Source organism: Physella acuta, unplaced genomic scaffold, assembly GCF_028476545.2.
Source record: "Physella acuta isolate Inbredline_101_S28 unplaced genomic scaffold, ASM2847654v3 ptg001724l, whole genome shotgun sequence".
Classification (NCBI taxonomy): Eukaryota; Metazoa; Mollusca; class Gastropoda; family Physidae; genus Physella; species Physella acuta.
The window spans coordinates 27,463-49,392 of record NW_026733236.1 but is presented as its reverse complement, the minus strand read 5'-3'; the positions used below and the strand labels follow the sequence as shown (position 1 = coordinate 49,392).

General features: G+C 36.6%; 2 protein-coding genes across 2 annotated transcripts in view; both read right to left on the bottom strand.

The window, feature by feature from the left end:
* Positions 1–1,217: 1,217 nt before the first annotated feature.
* LOC131930138 (uncharacterized) lies at positions 1,218–3,854 on the bottom strand. The gene is made up of 4 exons (XM_059286531.1): positions 3,719–3,854; positions 2,688–2,891; positions 2,398–2,528; positions 1,218–1,437 (listed from the first exon to the last, which is right to left on the bottom strand). The coding sequence occupies exons 1-4, from the start codon at positions 3,736–3,738 to the stop codon at positions 1,343–1,345; spliced, it is 450 nt and encodes a 149-aa protein (XP_059142514.1). The 5' UTR covers positions 3,739–3,854; the 3' UTR covers positions 1,218–1,342.
* Positions 3,855–5,773: 1,919 nt separating this feature from the next.
* LOC131930136 (protein PRQFV-amide) overlaps positions 5,774–21,930 on the bottom strand; it is a 33,146-nt gene continuing 16,989 nt past the window's right edge. Inside the window, exons 2-3 of the mRNA XM_059286528.1 lie at positions 9,669–9,766; positions 5,774–8,561 (exon numbers count right to left, since the gene is read on the bottom strand). Coding sequence (XP_059142511.1) covers positions 6,054–8,561; positions 9,669–9,734 — 2,574 coding nt within the window. The 5' untranslated portion in view covers positions 9,735–9,766 and the 3' untranslated portion in view covers positions 5,774–6,053. The remainder of the gene's footprint in view (positions 8,562–9,668; positions 9,767–21,930) is intronic.

Sequence of the window (21,930 nt, the reverse complement as noted above, 5' to 3'; positions counted from 1 at the left end):
AACATTAGTAAAGGTATCCAATAGATACTAAAGTGACCCACGCTTTTCTTTATAGTTATTTAAATAGTAGTCTATAATTTATTTTCTACTTTTTAGTGCATCATTACATAAAAGCTTGTTATTAAAACGTTTTTTATGAATTTTTTTTAAAACTTTAAGTATTTAAAATGGATTAAAAATCATGTCTATAGCCCGAGTTCCCATCCCCTGTTATTTTATATAAGAATATTCGAGAAAGTTTAGGGGAGATCACTCCCGGTTTATTAAACTAAGAAAACAATTGATTTTGCTTTGTAACAATAATTCATTTTATTTTATTTCTCTGTATTTTAGCCGTCAAACTGGATCATGATTTAGCGGGAAATCTTATCTTTTTGGAAATATTAAATGCTGTGTTACACACAAGTCTCTATTTGTCTACTTTTTTTTATAATTGTTTATTAATAGAAATCTTCCCAATTTTTCAGACGTGTAGGCCTATACAGCAATCAACGAAGTTTAAACCACTATCAAAATGTTTATTTACCTACTAGCATCAGTTCATATAATTCATGTGCTTCCATAGAATTTTGGCAAAATCTAACACGTGCTGATCACAAAACCAAAATGTTAATTAAGAACTTTAAAATAATTAATAAGTTTTAAAAAATTATCAAATTTAAAATACAAGCTGACACGTAATCTTCCCTAGCCAAAGTTCTAACAATCTTCGTTACTTTTTATTTCGATGATTGATGATGATTGATGATGATTGATGATGATTGATGATGATTGATGATGATTGATGATGATTGATGATGATTGATGATGATTGATGATGATTGATGATGGTTACCTATCATCGGGTATTCACCAAACGTATTATGAATCCTAAAAACTAAAATCCCGCTCCCCACCTCACATACATACCTCGCCCGCCTAGGCCACTGTGCGATGATGAAATAGAATTTTTTTCTAACCATCACTAACTCAATCATGCTACACCCGCTTATTATTAGATTTTTATTAAATATTTTTGAATATTAATTCGACTTAGCGAATCCGTCAAAGTTGGTGCTGGCCATTGAATTAGTCGTGTTGTGTGATTTAAGACTGTGTTGTTAATCTATGGTCAAAGGGAGGTAACCGTTGATTTAAGAAATTTCATAAAAAAAGATATTAATTATTGCTCTTTAAATTAAAAAAATAATAACAATAATAATAACACTATATCTTCTCTTTTGTTAATAATTTTTAATTGTAATTATGAACCTGATTAAAAGTGTAATTGTTTATTTTTCTGGCCATTGGAAAGTAGAACATCGTATTACATGTAGGCCGAGGAACAAATAAAAACCGTCTTCTAGTTAGTTTTAGTTCCGTCACAGGGCCGCTCAGATTCGGTTGTAAACTGGAACCTGATGCCTTGACCTTGACCTGGGATGTAGTGAGACACACCTGGAAGAACAGGTGAAATATTTGAAAGGTTACAAGTTACACAGGTAATTGATTGTGACAAGTTACACAAATGATTGTGACAAATTACACAGGTAACTGTATGTGACAGGTTGCATAGTTAATTGTAAAGAAACTGGTAAAACACATATCGAAAAGAAAATCTGACAAGTTACAAATACATGTTAAAGGATGTTACAAGTACACTCATGTGGTAGTAAAATGACAAGTTACAGAATCGCCGTGTAAAGGTATCACGCTACACACATAGAGTAGACGGTATGTCAAGTAATACACAGGGAAAAGAGGGTTTATGACATTAAGTCTGTAGAATCACACAGTTAGTTAAGAACATTTTGCTTATTATGTATAGATGAAGCAGAGTTAACCTGTATCATTTGATCATTTGATCTCAAATTTAAAAATCTGATTTGTGTTTAAGTTCTAGACATTAGGAAGCTTCGTGCATCCAGTTTAAGTATTTATATTGTGTACGATGTGTACACTACGTTAATAGACCTCCGCATGTACACCGCCATGTTGTAAGTACACGAGAAAGTGTACATATCTAAGTGTACACACCTAGGTCCAGAGTTTACGAGAAAGTGTACATACCTAGGCAGTGGCGTAGCGAGGACGGGTGCCACCCGGTGCGGCACTTAATGGTGTCACCCCCCCCCCCCCCCCAGAGGCGTAGCGACCCTTCCCGTAGCCAAACTTTCAAATTTTCGATTTGCACCCACCCCCTTAAACTTTCGATTTGCACCCCCCCCCCCCCCGCCTCAAGTTTTTCTCTATATATTTTGCTATTTTTTGCCTTGGTGTCACCCCCTTAAATGGTGTCACCCGGTGCGGTCCGCACCCCCGCCCCCCCCCCCCCCCCTCGCTACGCCTCTGTACCTAGGTCTAGAGTACGAGAAAGTATACATACTTAGGGAAGTGTACCCACACATGTGTACATACCTAGGTCCAGAGGTTTCCCTGTGGCCAGGTCCACAATCTCCCAATACGTCCCTTTCTCAACATCCCCAAATACATCATTGATGGCCTCAACAAAAAATCCTTTCTGTGACGTGAAATATTTGGCCGTGAACCTAGATGGAGCAGAGTTTTTTTAAAATTTGTTATAATTCGTTTGCTTAACATCTCAAAATTGATATACGATGATAAACTTTCAACAGACGCCAACAATAAGACAGTTTTGAGCATATGTGTCTACTGATAATACACAATTATTGTGCTGTAATTCTTACATAAAGCGTGTATCACCGTTGGCAGCGGTCTGCAGGTAATACAAGAGGTTGTGGTCTGGCATGTAGGGCAGGGATGTGTGGAAGTCGAAGTAAGGCTTCACCAGTTGGTTGCAGACGTGGAGACTCACGCCCAGACGAGACCCGTCGTCTGCTGACCTGTGGTCGTCTGCTGACCTGTGGTCGTCTGCTGACCTGTGGTCGAGGCTAAAACAAGAATTATTGTAAGTTGCATCTAAGATTTTGAACTTACAGACACGCCTTTCGGGTGATCCGATGCGTAGCGCAACATTTAAGACAAACAACCACAAACGGGTTGCAAAACAAGACTGAATGAAAACAAAGGCTCGTTTAAACTAAAATAATTTAATAATATCTACACTATCTACACCTAACACAGTCTATTCTAAACACAACACGCACAAGCTAGTAAAATTATGATACTGTGGCTAAATATTAGTATAGACCTAACCTATCAACAAACCTAGGTACAAACAACATTCACGACCATTCATCCCCCTTCACTCGTTCACGAAACTAAGATTGTAAAATTGTATGTTTCGGTATTGATAAACAAAAGATTTTACTTTAATCACGTGATATTTTATTTTGAAGGTTAAAATGTATGCCAGCTGAGATTACATGTTCAATCCTAAATAGACAAAAGATTTCTTTTTATTTGACATAAACACGGGAAATAATGTAGATGAAGTTACACATTGTGACCTTTCATGTATGTGTGCTATATCTGTGGTTATATGTGCAATCACACCTGCACATACACGTAACAGTGTTATTGTCTATGTCGCTTCTTCATAAAGCGACCTTCACTGTAGGTTTAAACTGTTTCCGTAATGCTCAAAGCAACTAAATAGATGTTTGAATAGATCTCATACATGAAGTTAAGAATCAACTGAGTTCTAGTTCTCGTCCTCTATGTATACACCTATAGGACATTCAAGTCGTAGGATAACTAACGATACATTATATTTATAACACTATATATAGGATACAAGTAAAAGATAAAAACTTACTTATTTATAATTGGATCCATCGAGTCAAAGTCCTGGGAGCCTTCGAAAAGTTTGGTTGTGAATATTCAGATCTTAAATGATCAGCTGTCTTTACAAACAATAATACTCTTTGTTTACAATTCACATCATATGGCGTAGACTGGCTCCGTCACTAGTGATGAATGAGTTTTTTTGGTAATACTTTTAAATACAGAGCTAAATGTAAAGAGCTAAAGTGTAAGCTCAGCCTTAGATGAAACTACACGAAACAAGTGTACAACATAGAAAGTAAGGATGTAAATAAAAATAGAGGATCTATTAATAGACACTCATTGTTTTAAATGTATTACCGGGTATTCCCCAAATGTGTAAGATTGTAGAACTGAAATTTCATAGAAAACCTCTGGCTAAGTATTACATGTTCATGTGAAGTGCAGACATAAAAAAGTGTTTATTTCGTAGTTGGCAACTGACATATTTTGGCCAGCGTCCAACTTTATTGTTTTCACCCTCGGCTGTAGGCCTGTCTCTTTAATTATCTCTTATTCCCTCTCCCTCGAATATGCATATTGCTAATACACATTACATGAACACACATTCATATTTCTATATGCATATAAATATATCCTATATATATATATATATATATATATATATATATATATATATATATATATATATATATATATCTTAAATATATATGTATATATATATATATATATATATATATATATATATATTTAGGATATATATATATAGGATATATATATATATATATATATGATATATATTTAAGATATATATATATATATATATATATATATATATATATATATATATATATATATGTTTAGGATATATATATATATATATATATATATACATACATATATATATATATATATATATATATATATATATATATATATATATATATATATATATATATATATGTATATATATATATATATATATATATATATATATATATATATATATATATATAATGCATATATAAATATAAATTAATCATCCAACACGTTTAATGTGAAGTGTGTCTAAGACACTGGTTGAAACAAGCTCGTATAACAGGCGTGTTACCCTGACCTTTTCAAGTCGTCCCCCTCCTTGGTGTCGATCTCATCAGAAATAAGTTTCCCACAGTGAAATGTTTACTACAGATTCTACATCCCAACAGTGTTAAAACGACGTCAATTTTTTAATTCTATGAAAACTGCGGGTTTTTTTTTCTCGCTAACACACGCAACATAGAATATGGAACTGCTTATGATATTTGATATTGTCAGGTTGGAAGTTACTCATTAATTCTTAAAACAAAGGGCAAATATAAGGTTTTTATTTTAAATTAAGTCGGCTAGAGTTATAGGCCTTTAAGATGTGAATTATTATTTAATTATATATTGAAACTTTTGAGTGAAGTTGTTTTGTAAGCATACGTGTCATTATTATTGCCATTGTTATGTAGATAATTCATTAATTGCTATGTTTAATTTTTTAGTAGAATGATTATTTATTCGTTACAGTACAATAATCTTAAGTATATTTGTGCTATGCTTATTATTAAAATTGCTGTTACTCTTGTTATTATTGTTGTTACAGTTACAGTGTTGTCAAACAAGTTGGTAGCTTTTTTAGGTGAACCCTAAGAATTTGTGAGGCTGTGTATTAAAGGCTTCTATGGCACTGGATTTTTTTTGGGACATTTAGAAAATAAAACTGTCACTTTTGTGATCTTTCTACGTGAATGTTTCACTGGTCGAACTCTCGAGGTTTATTCAATCTTCTACTGTTGAGACCTCAAATGAGGAACTCTGCACTGTTATACATATCTCTACCGTCAAATTGAGTCTTTGAATTTTAGACCTTTTTTAATCGCTGAAAACTTCAAACTCAAGGCTTGGAACTCTACATTAAAATCCTTTTAACTTGCTCAAGAGCGAGTGTGACCCTCCCCCACCCACCCCCTCACCCCCACACCCCCGCCACAATTGCTTGAAGCTGATTTTGTAGATTATAATTATACAGACATGAACAAAGAACAAGAGGAAGCCGTTACAAAAACAAATTCTTTATTAACTCCAAGTAACGTCCATATAATCTATCAGCAATACTAGCTCAACATTGCATTTGGTTATACAGTCAAATATTTTATTTTATTTTTTTATATTATGTACGAGTTAAAAGCCGTTTCAGACCTTCATAGTTGCTTACAAAGTTTTTTAGTTCTTTTTAATTTCTATTTCTTCTTTGTAGATTTGGATTTTTTAATGCGAACGAATGTTCAAAATGTTGTAGTTCCGTTGAACAAATGAAGAAGAAGTGTAGAGCGACTGTGTTACTGCACAGATCGACCGAAGCGACCAAAGCGACTGGAACTGTCGATGGAATCAAAGCGTCGTTTGTTTGGATAGCTCAACGAATTGAATTTGTAATTCGATAAAGCTCCTGAGCTAAGTATAGAGCTCAGCGCCTGCTCTAGTTCTGCTGAATGTGCGTCGTCAGCTAAAAGATCTGCGTCATCGGCGTCTTCCGGCGTCACGTCCCAAACGCTCTCCTCTGCGTCTGATAAAAACGGATCCATTCTTTTCCCGAAGCTGTAAAACCGGCTTTGGTCGAGCCGGTCGAATCTCCTTTTCGAGAAATCAAAATCATTGTCGATGCCGTCGTCCCTTTTACCGAACCTAGAGAACAGGCTGTTTCGGTCGATGCGGTCAAACCGTCGCTTGTCGTAAGAGAACGAATTGTCGTCCAAAATACCGTCCCAGCTCCGCTTTCCGAACCCGCCGAACCTACTCGAATCGGCGAACCTATCGAACCTCCTTTTACCGAACCCCCCGAAGCTGGAACCGTCAGCGAAGCGATCAAAACGACGTTTCCCGAACCCCCCGAACCCTGAGTGACCTCCTATCCTGTCGAACTTCCTTTTCCCGAACCCGTTAAATTGCGAACTGTCGGAAATCCTGTCGAACCGTCGCTTCCCCATCCCGTTCCATACGCCGCTATCTATTCTATCAAACCTGCTTCGTTTTTCCAAACCCCCGAACCCACTTCTCTCATTCTCATCGTTTTCTACATTCTCATTCTCGCCCATTCGGCTCAAATGAAACGTATCGCGTTTTGACACCTTGTTGCTATTTTTAGCGCTGCTCATTAAATTCAGAGTAATTTCCCCTTCATTGTTACGATTTTTAACTTCCCGTTTTTGCCTGAAGTCTTCGCTCTGAGAGTCGCGTTTTTGACGAGACCCCGCTCCGTTCTGCAACTCGCTATCGCCTTCCCTTTTACCGAAGCCCCCGAATGAGCTGCTACCGGAGATCCTGTCCATCCGTCTCTTCTCTTCCGTGATTTCATCCGCGCGCTTCCCAAACTGGCTGAACGCGCTGGTCCCCTCGATTCTGTCCAGCCTTCTCTTGGACTTTTCTTCCTCGCTGTCGTCTGCTCTTTTACCCATCCCGCCGAAGCTGCTGCTGCCTATCCTATCGAATTTTCTTTTGTCTTCTGAGATCTCATCTTTTCCGGCTTCTTTGGCTGTGTCTTCTTGTTTTACCGGTTCGTCAAACGGTTGATCTTTTTTTCCGAAGCCGGCAAAACTAGAATCGCTAATTCTATCAAATGGTCTTTTTCCGAAGCCGGCAAAACTAGAATCGCTAATTCTATCAAATGGTCTTTTTCCGAAGCCGGCGAAACTAGAATCGCTTATTCTGTCAAATGGTCTTTTTCCGAAGCCGGCAAAACTAGAATCGCTTATTCTGTCAAATGGTCTTTTACCGATTCCAGCAAAACTAGAATCGCTTATTCTATCAAATGGTCTTTTTCCGAAGCCGGAAAAACTAGAATCGCTTATTCTGTCAAATGGTCTTTTACCGATTCCGGCAAAACTAGAATCGCTTATTCTATCAAATGGTCTTTTTCCGAAGCCGGCAAAACTAGAATCGCTTATTCTGTCAAACGGTCTTTTACCAATTCCGGCAAAACTAGAATCACTAATTCTATCAAATGGTCTTTTTCCGAAGCCGGAAAAACTAGAATCGCTTATTCTGTCAAATGGTCTTTTGCCGATTCCGGCAAAACTAGAATCGCTTATTCTGTCAAATGGTCTTTTTCCGAAGCCGGCAAAACTAGAATCGCTTATTCTATCAAATGGTCTTTTTCCGAAGCCGGAAAAACTAGAATCGCTTATTCTGTCAAAAGGTCTTTTGCCAATTCCGGCAAAATTAGAATCACTTATCCTATCGAAAGGTCTTTTTCCAAAGCCGGCAAAGCTCGAATCACTTATCCTATCAAACGGCCTTTTCCCAAAGCCGGCAAAGCTTGAATCACTTATCCTATCGAACGGTCGTTTTCCAAAGCCGGAAAAACTTGAATCACTTATCCTATCAAACGGCCGTTTTCCAATGCCGGCAAAACTTGAATCACTTATCCTATCAAACGGCCTTTTTCCAAAGCCGGCAAAGCTTGAATCACTTATCCTATCAAACGGCCTTTTTCCAAAGCCGGCAAAGCTTGAATCACTTATCCTATCAAAAGGTCTTTTAGCTACGCTACTTGTGTCAGTCGAATTTGAGTCAGAGCTCTCGGCTTCTAGCTCAGCCAGCTGTTCTTCACTGATGTATCCAAAGTTTTGTACCCAGCTCTCGGGGTCATAGCCGTCACCCGGCTCCGACGCTGAAGGGCTATTTTTAGACTCGGCGCTCTTCTTGCCGAATCCTCCGTAGCTGGAGAAACTTGAGATTTTGTCAAATTTTCGTTTCGTTGCGCTGTTGGCGTCATCGACAGAGGCAGACGAACTGTGGCGCGGAGTTTCTGGGATTTGTTTGGACGTGTCTTCAGAGGCTGTCGGTATCTGCAGGGATAATGTTTAAAAAATTACAATCTCTATAACTGATTCTTTGGTTAAGAGAGGCAAAATATGATGGGCGTTAACGAGCTTCGGTAAAAACAACCCTAATGAATTGTATGAAAAATTCTCTCAATACCCCCCCCCCCCCACTTAGTCGGGTGGTGGGGATGATAAAGGATAATAAAGCCAACTATGACATATATATATATATATATATATATATATATATATATATATATATATATATATATATATATATATATATATATATATATATATATATATATATATATATATATATATATATATATATATATATATATATATATATATATATATATATATATATATATATATATATATATATATATATATATATATATATATATATATATATATATATATATATATATATATAACCTACTTTTAGAAATGTATTTTAAAAAATTATCTAAAACAAAGTGTGTTCATAAGGAGGGATTTCACGAGAGAGAGAGAGAGAGAGAGAGAGAGAGAGGGGGGGGGGGGGCAGAGGGTCTGTCGTTAGTTAAAGTAGATTAAATGGGATTCTAGAAATGTATTCAGCTGTGGCATTATGAGCACGTAGTAGTGAAGCTGATTGAAGAATAGCTCAAACACAAAGGTGTATGTCACCTTCGGACTAGGCTGATGGAAAAATTGTCAGTGCCAATGTCATTGGACGTGTCACAGTGAAAAGTAGTGTGTCACAGTAATAAGTGACATGTCACATTACCAAGTGATATGCCACATTAACAATTATCATGTGACAAGTGGCACGACATAGTGACAAGTAACATGTCACAACGACGGGCCACAGAAAGAAGTGACATGTCACGGTGACAAGTGTCATGACAAAGTGACAATTTACGTGTTAGATTGACAAGTCCCTTGTCACAGCGACCAGCAGTTATCACGTAGCATTGAAAAGTGTCATGTCGCCGTGACAAATGTCAAGTCGCCGTGACAAATGTCATACCACCGTGACAAATGTCATGTCACCGTGACAAATGTCATACCATCACGTCATGTTTGGGTCTGTCAGGGGACACAACTGAGACAAAAGTCACACAAAAGTAAACAACATCTTACATCTGCCGATTGGGACAGCGAGTAGCAGCATATGGCAATCAGGATCTGGGTCAATATCAACTTCATTTTTCTTTCTCGTTCTTAATAATTAATTTTATCTGAAATTAAAAAAAAGAAATATTTTTTTTAATAAAACATCACGTAAACTCATTATATTTCTTTAAAACATGGACAATCACTTTAATTAGGCCACCTGCACGAAGCCTCTTAATTAAACAATATTAATGCTGAAAAATGGAAGTTACAGAAATATTATGTAATAAAAATTAAACTTGATTTGGAAAGAAATCAACTTTTGTGTTTAATAACAGTGCGTTACATCCAATTATCAAAGTTATTCAAACGTGTTAAGAAGATGATTGGCACCCCAATTAAAAATTACAACATTAAACCATAACAGAGGAATAATTAAACAAATAATAGCTTAGCCATGGCGGTTGCTGGGAAGGGGTGGGGAGTATTTGCTGTCACATAAAATTTTAATACTCATCATTCAATGAGGCTTGCGTAATTGTAAACTGTATGTTTCCCTTTATGTTAATACCAATTTATAGCTGGTATACGATATCATGTTTACAAAACCACGCAACCAAATAGAGCAAAAAACTAGGCAGCCTTCTTTCCCATGGCGACGAACTGATGTCACTATCCATGCGTCACGCTAAACTTTATATTACTTTCTAGAATGTACCCTTTCGTGAAAATACTTTTTTAAATCAAACTTTCACGACTATCACCCTCGTCAGCAAGACAGCCCATGTTTGTTTTAGAGTTGGACCTAGCTTTAGATCATCCTCATTACTGATGCTGGAGTGTGTTTCACGCATTTTTGTTAAACCAAACTTAACTGGCTAAATCTAATGTTGCATTAAAACTTTAATAATCAACAACTATGAACCCATTATCATTATTATAAAAGAACTATCGATGAAACTGCAAGTTAAGCAAAGAAATGTACAAAGAAAGACGGGAACGGAATGAATGCAAAACGTAGGTATAGGCTATATTTTGTAATGTAGTATGAAGCATATTTTGTATTGTAGAATGAGCCATATTATGTATTGTAAAATAAAGCATATTTTGTATTGTAGAATGGCCCATATTCTGAATTGTAGAATGAAGCATATTTTGTATTGTAAAATGAAGCATATCGTGTATGGTAGAATGAAGAATATTTTTATTGTAGAATGAATCATATTTTCTATTGTAGAATGATCCATATCTTGTGTTATAGTATGGATCACACTGTGATTTGTCAAACCGCAATTAGAGAACCAACCCAAATCAATCTAAACTCAGCTGTAAAAAAAAAAAATCAGGGTACCACGTGACTAAATTTATTGCTTTTTCCTGGACTGGTGGCAATGAATTGACTTGCCCCTAAGTCCGTGGGGTGGGGGCGGGGGGGGGGGGGGGGGGGGGGGGGGGTTGAGAGAATTTGGGGGGGGGTATTGAGAGCATTATTTACCGTAGACTTTTTAGGTATGGGGGTGCGGGGGGAATTGATGCAGACTTTAATGAAGACTTTCTAGGTGTGTGTGGGAGGAGCATTATTTACTGTAGACTCTCGATGTTGGGGGGGGGGGGGGGGATTGAATGCATTATTTACATTCTTACTTTCTAGGTGGGGTCATGTGAGATTTTATTTTAGACTTCATGCACGGTATATGCGTTTTTTAATTTGTGATGTTGATGCTGTTTTTTACATTGTAAAAATGTTTTTAAAAAACTAAAATCTCTGCTTTTACAGAATAGTAAAATATTAAAATACGGCCGTTATCATCAATTAAATATAATTTTAATGAACCTTTTTTGTTATTGATGAGAAAAGAAAATATTCAAAAAAATACTTGAATGTAATTCAGAATGTTTGTTAATGTTATATTTTATAAAATGTATGTAAGCGCAAACAATAATTTCAGCGCAAGCCTTTTTAATGTGGTTATAATATAAGTTATATTTTTTTATAACATTAAATTGACTTCAAATGGTTCGCCTTGTTTTAAAATAATTCCTGCAAGTCTTTGATTAATAATATTCAAGGGAGATTTACTGTAATAACTTTTCTTATACGACAAGAACACTACATTAAAACATGTGTCTAGTAGGTGCCCCCTCGCTCAAGCATAGAACTGGTTTGAAATCAAGCCACCCAACGTATGTTGAACTGTAAGACATCGGCTGTACTAGTACTACAACCTTTGAACCTTCTAGTGCCAGTGTCATGGCGTTCATGTGAGAGCATTGCGTCCGTACAGGAAGACAGGTAGTGAAATACATGTTGATCAATAAGCTTTTGTTTAACACAGAATGTATCACGACATCCTACACGTACAGGAAGACATGTAGTGAAATACATGTTGATCAATAAGCTTTTGTTTAACACAGAATGTATCACGACATGCTAGTACAGCCTGCCTGTATATTATTTTATTTAAAAGATAACACTTTTTAAATCGTAAATACATTTTTAAAGGCCCAAAGATTATCTAGAATTTTTCCGTTCGAGAAATGCAAACTTACCTTAACCAACAGAATAACAAGGAATATATTTAAATCAAGTTCTGTAACGAAAATCAGATTCTCACTCTCCTAAAGTTTACCAATCAAGTTAACAATCAATGAATAAACAATATCGACTTAATTCAATGGAATTGTTTTTAAAAGTCGAATCCAAATCCTCTTTCATCACTGATATTCATCACTGCTTAGATCATCAATGATGAATTAGTCGTTCTAAATTTCACACTATGCACTATCATCTGTGTGTTAAAATTGATTTCTGTGAACTTGTCCCGAAAATGTTTCCGTCGTGTTTTTCTTTACCTATCACGTGCAGGAGTACTCACGCTGAATTCTTGGAACATGCGAAAATTCTGATGACCATTCCCAAATGTTTTCACAAGCTTTTTTTAAATGTGGAGTTGTGGAATTTATATCTCATTATCCTCGTTCTTCTTTAAAATATGTCCGAAGCTAATTTTTAAAAAGTTTAAATTTGATGAACCAGAGATGATTTAGTTTGTTAACAGAACCAGGAGACACACAAGGAACTAGTGTGAGAACCACTGCGCTAAATTAACAGCAGCATAATTGGCCAATTAGAACAGCTTTCTTGTTTGATATTCGAGACGTAATCAGTCCTGGCAAGGTTCAGAAAATTGCTTTACGCCTGGGAGAGCGCGACACCTCTGGTTCAACCCCCCCCCCCACCCCCACACGGTCGGTCGTCTGCCACACCTATCGATACAGCTGATGTGGGCTGCAGGTCGCCATCCATTCACTGCTCACTTCTGCCAGACTGCCCGCCATTTCCAATCGTATGGTTTTAATGGCAGGGTGTTCTCTGTGCGCGTCAGATAATTATATTTGTTTAAAAATGAATCTATTTTGTTGAGAGGGTTATACCAGGCATAACGATATAATTGTTTGTGTAGGCGAGACAATTGTTGGAATAAAAATCTGATGCAATTATCACTCTGTATAATTGTACCTAAAATTACGGTATTCTTTTTATCAACGGGAACAATTAGGAAATCGATACTATGTTGTAAAAAAAATAGGTAAAAAGGTGTGATAAATATTAGAATATGTTTTCCGTTTCCGGGTGTATCCGTAGCGTTCTCTGACGTATTACAACGCTAGTTACAAAATGTAAACCGAATTGATCACTTTGTAGTTAATTACCGTAGAAAAAATTGATATAGTCTAGTAGTAGAGCATATTAAACCACCCAAAAGTCGCTAGTTCAGTTCCCGGGTCTGTAAAACATAGAGTCCACTCACGTCTGATGTGGACTGGGGCAGGGAGCTTTAAATCAACTTTGGGTCGTGTTGACCCCAACATCCCTTCATATGGCGAGTTCAAAGAAAAGCATTCATTCTTTGATATTTTTATCTTATCAGACCACTTCTTAGTGTATCTACACTAAAAAAGAATTTGTTAAATTAAAATAAAGATTTGATCATCGTTTTTATTGCGCCCTTTTATTAAAATAAATCAGCAGTTCAATGAGTTTGTTTGTCAACAAATCAGGATTAACCCTAATACACATTTTCTTTGCTTTTCTTTCTTTTTTACTATTTCATCTCATATTGACGTTTCATCTCTTAATCTTTCATCTGTAAACGTTTCATGTCTTAACCCTGCACACCATAACTATCACATCTTGCGATCACCGGCTATGGTAAACTAAACTCCTACCGTAGTGCCGTGTAAAACAAAATGCTACTAATGTGTATTTCATACTATTTAGATCTGTACTCAGTGTTGCCGCTTGAAACTTCCGCTGGAGACCACCCCTCCCCATACCCACTCCCAACCCCCTACCCAACAACACCAACCCCCTTACATCGAGATACTGTCTTAAATAAAAATGCACCGGTGATGTAAAACTACGTCCATGATCCGGATTAGAATATTTTCTGGGAATTTCAAAAACATACCAAATCTGGGTTAATCCGTAATCTTAAATCTTCGAAACTAACTTTTCAATTCTGAAAATGATGGTGAATACTTAATCTAATTTAACTCTAATGAGTTTAGTTTAGAAAAGAGATCCCTATCAGAATGTATTTTATTCAGTTTAGGTGTAATTTGATAGATCAAAGCGCTGATAATGTTTTCCAAATAAAACATTTTAGATTTTTAAATCGGCCTCCTAAACTAATCACCTCTAGAACTAACTTGGGTAACTTGTGATTTCCGAAGCTTTTTTAAAACATCAATAGAAATTTAATGGACTGCCCTCAATGTTAGAAATGTGTTTAAAGCGAGATTTTGGTTTTGTTCAGAAGTAGGGCGCCATTGTACCGGAACTATTCCCAGACTGTGGGAACTGGTACCGTCTATCTCCCTTCTACCTCATCACGTGATCTGTTATTTGCTTTAAAAAAAACGTTTTAGTCAATTTTAATCTGACCAAATGGTGTTTTAATGGTCTGTTGACCCAAGTGTACGAGCAGGATACACAGTAAGCTAAAAGAAATGTTAAAACTGGATTTTTATTACAACACACACACATACACACACTCACATACACAGACACACACACACACACTAATTGGCCAATGGATGATTGCGCACTGGAAATCTAGGCATAAAGGGCCGGATGTTACCCCTGTTTAAGACCTCCCCCTCCGTCCCCTCTCCATACAGCTGATGGACCCAAGGGACAGGGCGTTACCTTTACAACTTGGAACCAAGAGTGTAACAGGAGCTGCCGAAAGGAAACCAGAGTTGGTCATCCTATCGCCTAAGGCCTAACTAAGGGACTCCACTCCTGTTCAATGTCGGAGTTTTCTTTCCTAAATGGGTTGCTGTCCCCAGCTTACGAACTTCATCTCATATCTTGGCGCATCATATGTTGTCGTGTAATACTTAATTATGTTGGGGGAAACCCTTATCAACATTCAATTAAGAACGAAGAAGAAAAAAAGAGGACAATAAATAATTAAAGAGCTACATCATAAAACTTGTGTGCCTGGATGTATATATTAAAATGATGTTTGTCGTGTATCTCCTAGTCGTGTGTGTTTACTTTCTTTCTTAGTCGACTCCTTTAACGTGTATTCCGCTAGAGTAGGGGGGGGGGGAGGGGGTTATAATAACAGATATAAACACTAGGTCCAGTATTTTATGAGATGAGCGTGAAGCGGAAGTACCCAAAAATTTTCAGGGGCGTGACACGAGATAGGAAACCGATGGTTTAAGTATGGCGTCTTTTTTTAGGGGTGGCTACATTTTTTTTTTAAATCATCAATTGATTGTACTAAAATATTATCCTTTAAATGTGCATATATAATACCTTTAAAATCATCCTTTGACGGTACGAGTATCTAGGTTGAAATAAAAATCACCTTGTGATAGTATGAGTATCATGGCAGAAAAAAAATGTGTTTCGATTATACGATTTTAGAAGCGTCTAATTTTTTTTTTAAATCATCCTTTAATGGTACGAGTATCATCGCTGAAAAAAAATCATCATTCAGTATCAAGGCTAAAATCATCATTTAATGGTACGAAAATCATCGTTGAAATAAAAATTATCATTCGATTGTACGAGTATCATCATGGAAAAAAATTATCCTTTATGGCTGAAAAAAATCATACTTTAATGGTACGTTTTAGAGGCGGCTACATTTTTTTAAAAATCATCCTTTTCCGGTACGAGTATCATAGCTGAACAAAGTTATCAGGACTGATAAATAGCAAGGCTGGAACGATTTCCCAGAGAATTGACGATCGCCACGCCCCATTAGACGGTAATGAGGCCACGGGGCGGGGTTACATAACGGAAGTAGTCGCGCTAGTTTCGGTTTAAATTGATGGCTCAGCTGTTTGGGTTAGTTACAAACACAAACACAAACAAAATCCCTGAGGTACTGAAGATGTATTGACTGTGCACGAGTAATAAATTGTGTGATGATTGTTTCAATGCCATGATATAAAACATGAGTGATGAATTAACAGTTATAAAAGGTGTTTTACCACGACCAGACTACCGTGTTGTTTGTTTAGTCTAGGAAAAGTACACATCATTTCATCTAAACATTTCATGAAAATATATACTTTCGTAGCATAACACCTAAGAAATAAACATAAAATAAAATCTATAGCTTTTGAAAATAAAAACAAGAAGACTTTCTTTTCAGTCTTGAAAAAAAAACGTTGTACAATCTAAAAGACCAATATATAACCCAAAATGCGAAACCTTAACTTTAAATTTTCAATCTATAACAGACAGGGACGTTAACTCTACTGTTTAAAGTTATGGCCCCTTACAACATTTGTTGGTGAAGAGTTACGGCGAACAACAGCGCTCCGTCCCTGGGGACATCTTGGTGTGGTGTGACACTTCCTCACCCTGTGTCGACCCAACGACAGGCTCTGTCGTCATCAAATATTCCATTAAATCTGGAGACTGGGGGGGGGGGGGGGGGGGGAGGGGGGGAGGAGGGGGATGTGGTTGAGAAGACGGTAGGGATAGCCATCACAAAGAAAATTGTGGAGACCAACTCTCAAGCGAAAGTTTGCTGAGGTAAAGCGTCACGTAGCGAGGCGAATAATCTTGCGATAGTTTCTTCTATATAATATATAAGTTAATTAATGAATCCAGACAGTTTTAATTGACCTGTATGATAAAATTGTTGGCAAGTTTTAGTAAATATTTTCTGGTTGAAAATCTACGGAAAAATCTACATAAATACTTTAAATAAAAGAAGAAATGTAAAATGTAGGCTAGTAGATTTGATAATTGAAAACGAGTGCAGAAAATATTTGTCGTTAGTGTTTCAAAAAGCAATAGAATAAAAAAAAAAAACGTTTTGCTTTAAGAATATAGTAGATTTTAAATTATAGAAATACAATGTACATGATATGATTAGAAATTCGCAATCAGCTCTACTGCAGAAAAACGAGTTAGAATATGATATTTTTCTGTTCGAATTTAGAATATATTTTTCTGTTCGAATTTAGAATATGATATTTTTCTGTTCGAATTTAGAATATGATATTTTTCTGTTCGAATTTAGAATATGCTATTTTTCTGTTCGAATTTAGAATATGATATTTTTCTGTTCGAATTTAGAATATGCTATTTTTCTGTTCGAATTTAGAATATGATATTTTTCTGTTCGAATTTAGAATATAATATTTTTCTGTTCGAATTTAGAATATGATATCTTTCTGTTCGAAGATAGAATATATTCTTCTGATCGCTTTATCTACTAAGGGGTTGCGATAAATCAATTCACATTCGTAGGGGGGGGGGGAGGAGGGGAGGTCCGTAATTTTGTGACGATGTGTGATGTGGTGCAGGGGGGGGGTCAAGGGGGGGGGGGCAGATAGTGTGACGTCACACTTATGCATTAAATAAAAGTAATGTTAGACACAGAATTTTAGCCATTTTCGCATTTTGGAAAACTGTTTTCATCAATTTTAATAGAAATTGATTAAAATATTCTATGTCGATCGAGATCAGTAAATATTTTGGGGGAAAAAAAACGGTGATTAAAAAAAAATTCAACTGCTATTGACGGGCTGAGATGTGACTTCATTTTGGGGGGGGGGAGGTTGTGACGATGTGTGACGGAGTGGGGGGGGGGAGGTAAAAATCGTTTTTAAAAGTTTGACGTCATTTATGGATGACCCCTTATAACAATGTGATTTTGTTGCTCGCTTGTCCTCTACTTATAAGAATGTGATTTTGTTGCTCTCATTGTGTATTACACAACACGCCACGGAAAAAAGACAGGGTTTTAAAACTAGCGGGAGTTTAATTTCACTCACTGCCACCAGCAGATGACACCCTGCACTACCCTGACAGTTTCTAGGTCACCCCCAAGGTCACCGTTAGGACACTTTCAGGAGCACAGTATTGGGGTGATGGGTGGGGGGGTATCTTTTATGTTAGGTTTTAGGACGGAGATGTCAAAGGTCTTGTTGGAACAGAACAGTTCTCACCCCGTCTTCACCTTGACCTATTTCTGACTACCTACAACATTTTCAATTTTATTGTTACAAGATGCAAAGATTAAAAAACTTGTGCAGTAGCAACGGGGTTTTTTTTTCACGCACCCTTCATGTCAATCTACCCATCGATTGTTTGGTGGAATACAAGATGGTGGACGCAGAATTGGTGTTGACGGAGCGCTTCATGTGATCTAATTGCGTCCCTTGTTTCTGACTATAAGCACTCTTCAGTGAAAACATTGACCACGTTTTATGTTGTATACTGCATCGAGTTTATGTCCAATTTTAGGGATTTTAAAAGGTGAGTAAAAAGTCGAGAGTTTTGTATAGGGTGAGTGAGGGAGTAGTTTAATTAAATCTTGAATTCTAGTGGTAGTTTTTTTTTAATTTACAAGTTTATCGCTAACCGAGTCTCGAAAGGTCATGACCTTTACATTCCCATCAAACGACAAGGACGTGGAAAAAATTAACTCTACTCCATCTGCCCCTTTTACACTTTTCAGATCTTGAAGGGCATTGAAGGTGGTTTATATTTATAAGGATCTATCTGCATGTATAACAAAAAATATGTATAATATTTATCCGCGATTGGTAAAAACCCTTTAACATTAAACTAAAATTATATACCAAATGTTTTCCTATGAATATGCAGTGAAAAAGCTGTGGTCTTTTAAATTTATTTTTGTTACTTATTTGTTTAAATGGATACCGCAAGTCTACCTTTTGGTACCGTATGTCAACCATATGTCTACAGTATGGCTACCGTATGGTTACCGTATGGCTACCTTTATACTCGTTTAGCTGAGTACTTCATGCACCCGTTTGCGTGGTGGGTCTAGCCGGCTGACCAAGTAATTCCAGCCATCGAGGTTATAATGCACGTGCATTGGTTAAATCAACTGGCTTTAAATTGTGCACGTGTCAAACATAATAGATGAGCGCATGTTTCGTCGTTATCGGGTTTGAGTTGTTGTTTTTTTAATTAAAAAACAATCTCTCAAAATAAAATTACTAAAAAAAACGTCTTTCTTTGTGCCATTTTTAATTAAAAGAGCAATTAGACATATTCGATAATTAAGAGCAGTCAGAAGAAAAAAAAATCAACAAGCTTGCCATTATCCCAATTTCAGCCATCACCCCCTAAACCCCTACCCCCATAGGACACCCTAAAATTTAATTTTTTTTAGAGCGATTATTCAGACACCGCAATACATTGATAAGGTATTAGACTAAGAGCCTAATTAGTGTGAGATAATTAAGAAAAACGCGAAAGAAATGTGTTTCATCTATCATAAAAAATACAACGTAAAACAAAAACAAAATCAACATAAAATTGTCTTTCTAAATGTAGTCAAAATTTTACTGCTCAAAGCGCGGCAACTCTAGCCAACAAATAAATGCTAGGAGTTTTTTCCCCTGAGAGATCGCTCATTTTAGATGTGCTGTTAAATTAGATAAATATTTTCAAAGGCACGGCTGGCCCAGGAGTTCTATGCCGGCTCGTTGATTCCCGTCCTAGTAGAGTCTGTCAGCACTTTATTTTATTTCTTTGGTGCATGAGAAATTCGCTCGTTTGTCGTTGACCATCCATCACCCACGCCTCCATATGCTTGAGGTTCGGTAAGGGGGAAATTTGAATTTGTGAGGTTCTGTATGGGAGATGGCTAGAACTCCAAAAGCTCTTCGAGGGAAAATTCATTCTAACCGTTCTTTAAGGAAGAAGACTTAGATTACTTGATCTAAGTTAGCGCTTTTTAAATTGAGGGGGGGGTGGCGGCTCCATAGTGGGGCGTGTGGTAAGGCGGGTGCTGGCGCCAAAACGTTCATATATATATATATATATATATATATATATATATATATATATATATATATATATATATATATATATATATGAAGATATTTTTTTGAGTAAGGTGTAGAGAGTACCCCGTGAGGTTCTGTAAGGGAGAGAGGTTCTGTCAAGGGAGAGAGGTTGACGAGAGGCAGTAAACTGTCTGGCACAGATAGTTCAGTGATGTATGACCAAACGTTCTCAGCTGAATGGCTGCTTGGTTGTCGGCGTGTGAAAAGTAACTGTTATGTGTGTGTTGGTGAACTGTTATGTGTGTGTTGGTGAACTGTTATGTGTGTGTTGGTGAACTGTTATGTGTGTGTTGGTGAACTGCACACTCTACACTGCATGTTACACTTCCATACTACATATGTGCAGAAGTGATGGTCTTATGTTAACTGTACCCCAACCAATGTCACATATTCTACACCCTATGTCACATATCCTACACCCAATGTCATATATCCTACACCCAATGTCACATATCCTACACCCAATGTCAAGTACCCTACACCCAATGTCACATATCCTACACCCAATGTCATATATCCAACACCCATCTACACCCAATGTCACATATCCTACACCCAATGTCACATACCGTACACCCAATGTCACATATACTACACCCAATGTCATATATCCAACACCCATCTACACCCAATGTCACATATCCTACACCCAATGTCACATACCGTACACCCAATGTCACATATCCTACACCCAATGTCATATATCCAACACCCATCTACACCCAATGTCACATATCCTACACCCAATGTCACATACCGTACACCCAATGTCACATATCCTACACCCAATGTCACATATCCTACACCCAATGTCACATGTCCCGCATCAAATGTCAACTATCTCGAAACGAGTGTCATATATCTGACGCGTACGTCTCGCGTCATTACCAGTAGATCTCGCGAGAATCTCCGTATCACACGAGACTTTCCGAGCGGCGTTGATTGCATGTTTGTTTACAAGTAATTACCCACAATTATCTACAATCCTACACAAGTAATTACCCACAATTATTCATTAAATGAGATTTTTAAAAAAGGTGTGAGCGGAAACCAAAACTTTATAATTATCATTTCAAAACATTAGTTTTACTCTGACATTCTTTTTTAAAATTATTTAGATTGATGACGTGGGCTAGAATAGGAAAAGGTTTTGAAACAACAAGCATTGTAGAACATGCATACATTAAACATATTATCTTACACGTCATCTTAACAGACAAGCAAACAACGAGGGGGTGATATCAAAATAAAAAATAAACATGTAAAGCATTGTTGCAATGTTGTTTTGGTGCAAAAAACACACACACACACACACACACACACACGTAGAGAGAAATAAAAGAACATAAAAAAGCCCCATATACTTTTCCATAAAAAGAACTGTTTAAAATGTTTTGTTTTATCCTTAACAAAGGCCAAGTGGCCTAGCAGTTAATAGAGTCACGTGGATAGCTAAATGGCTATGGCTACTTAACATAGATCAACGTGTCATTAAGTCTCAGCGTGTATATTATGTCATATATATACAACTAGCCATCGGTACCCGTTTCACGTGAATTATAGGCCTATATATTTTAATTTTAAAATGTAATTGTTTGATACATTTCATAGCGTACGTAGCTCTAAATCATATTTGAATGAAATAGTTCATTTCTTTATTTTATTCTGAACTCGAGAAGATGACGTCATTAGCTTCGTGCTCTTTTAATGTAAACAATAAGTGACGTCATTGTTAAATGCGTTCTTGTCCAAATATAAACACTTTTCCAGTTGCATAATTAAAATTGTTTTTCTACATTCGAATACGCCTTTATTTTTTTATTTTTCTTCTTTAAATAAAATGTTGGTTATACATTTAAAACATCTGCCATATTTTTTTTCAACAAAAGTCCGTAGCAAGTTCTCTATATATCGCTGAAGATTC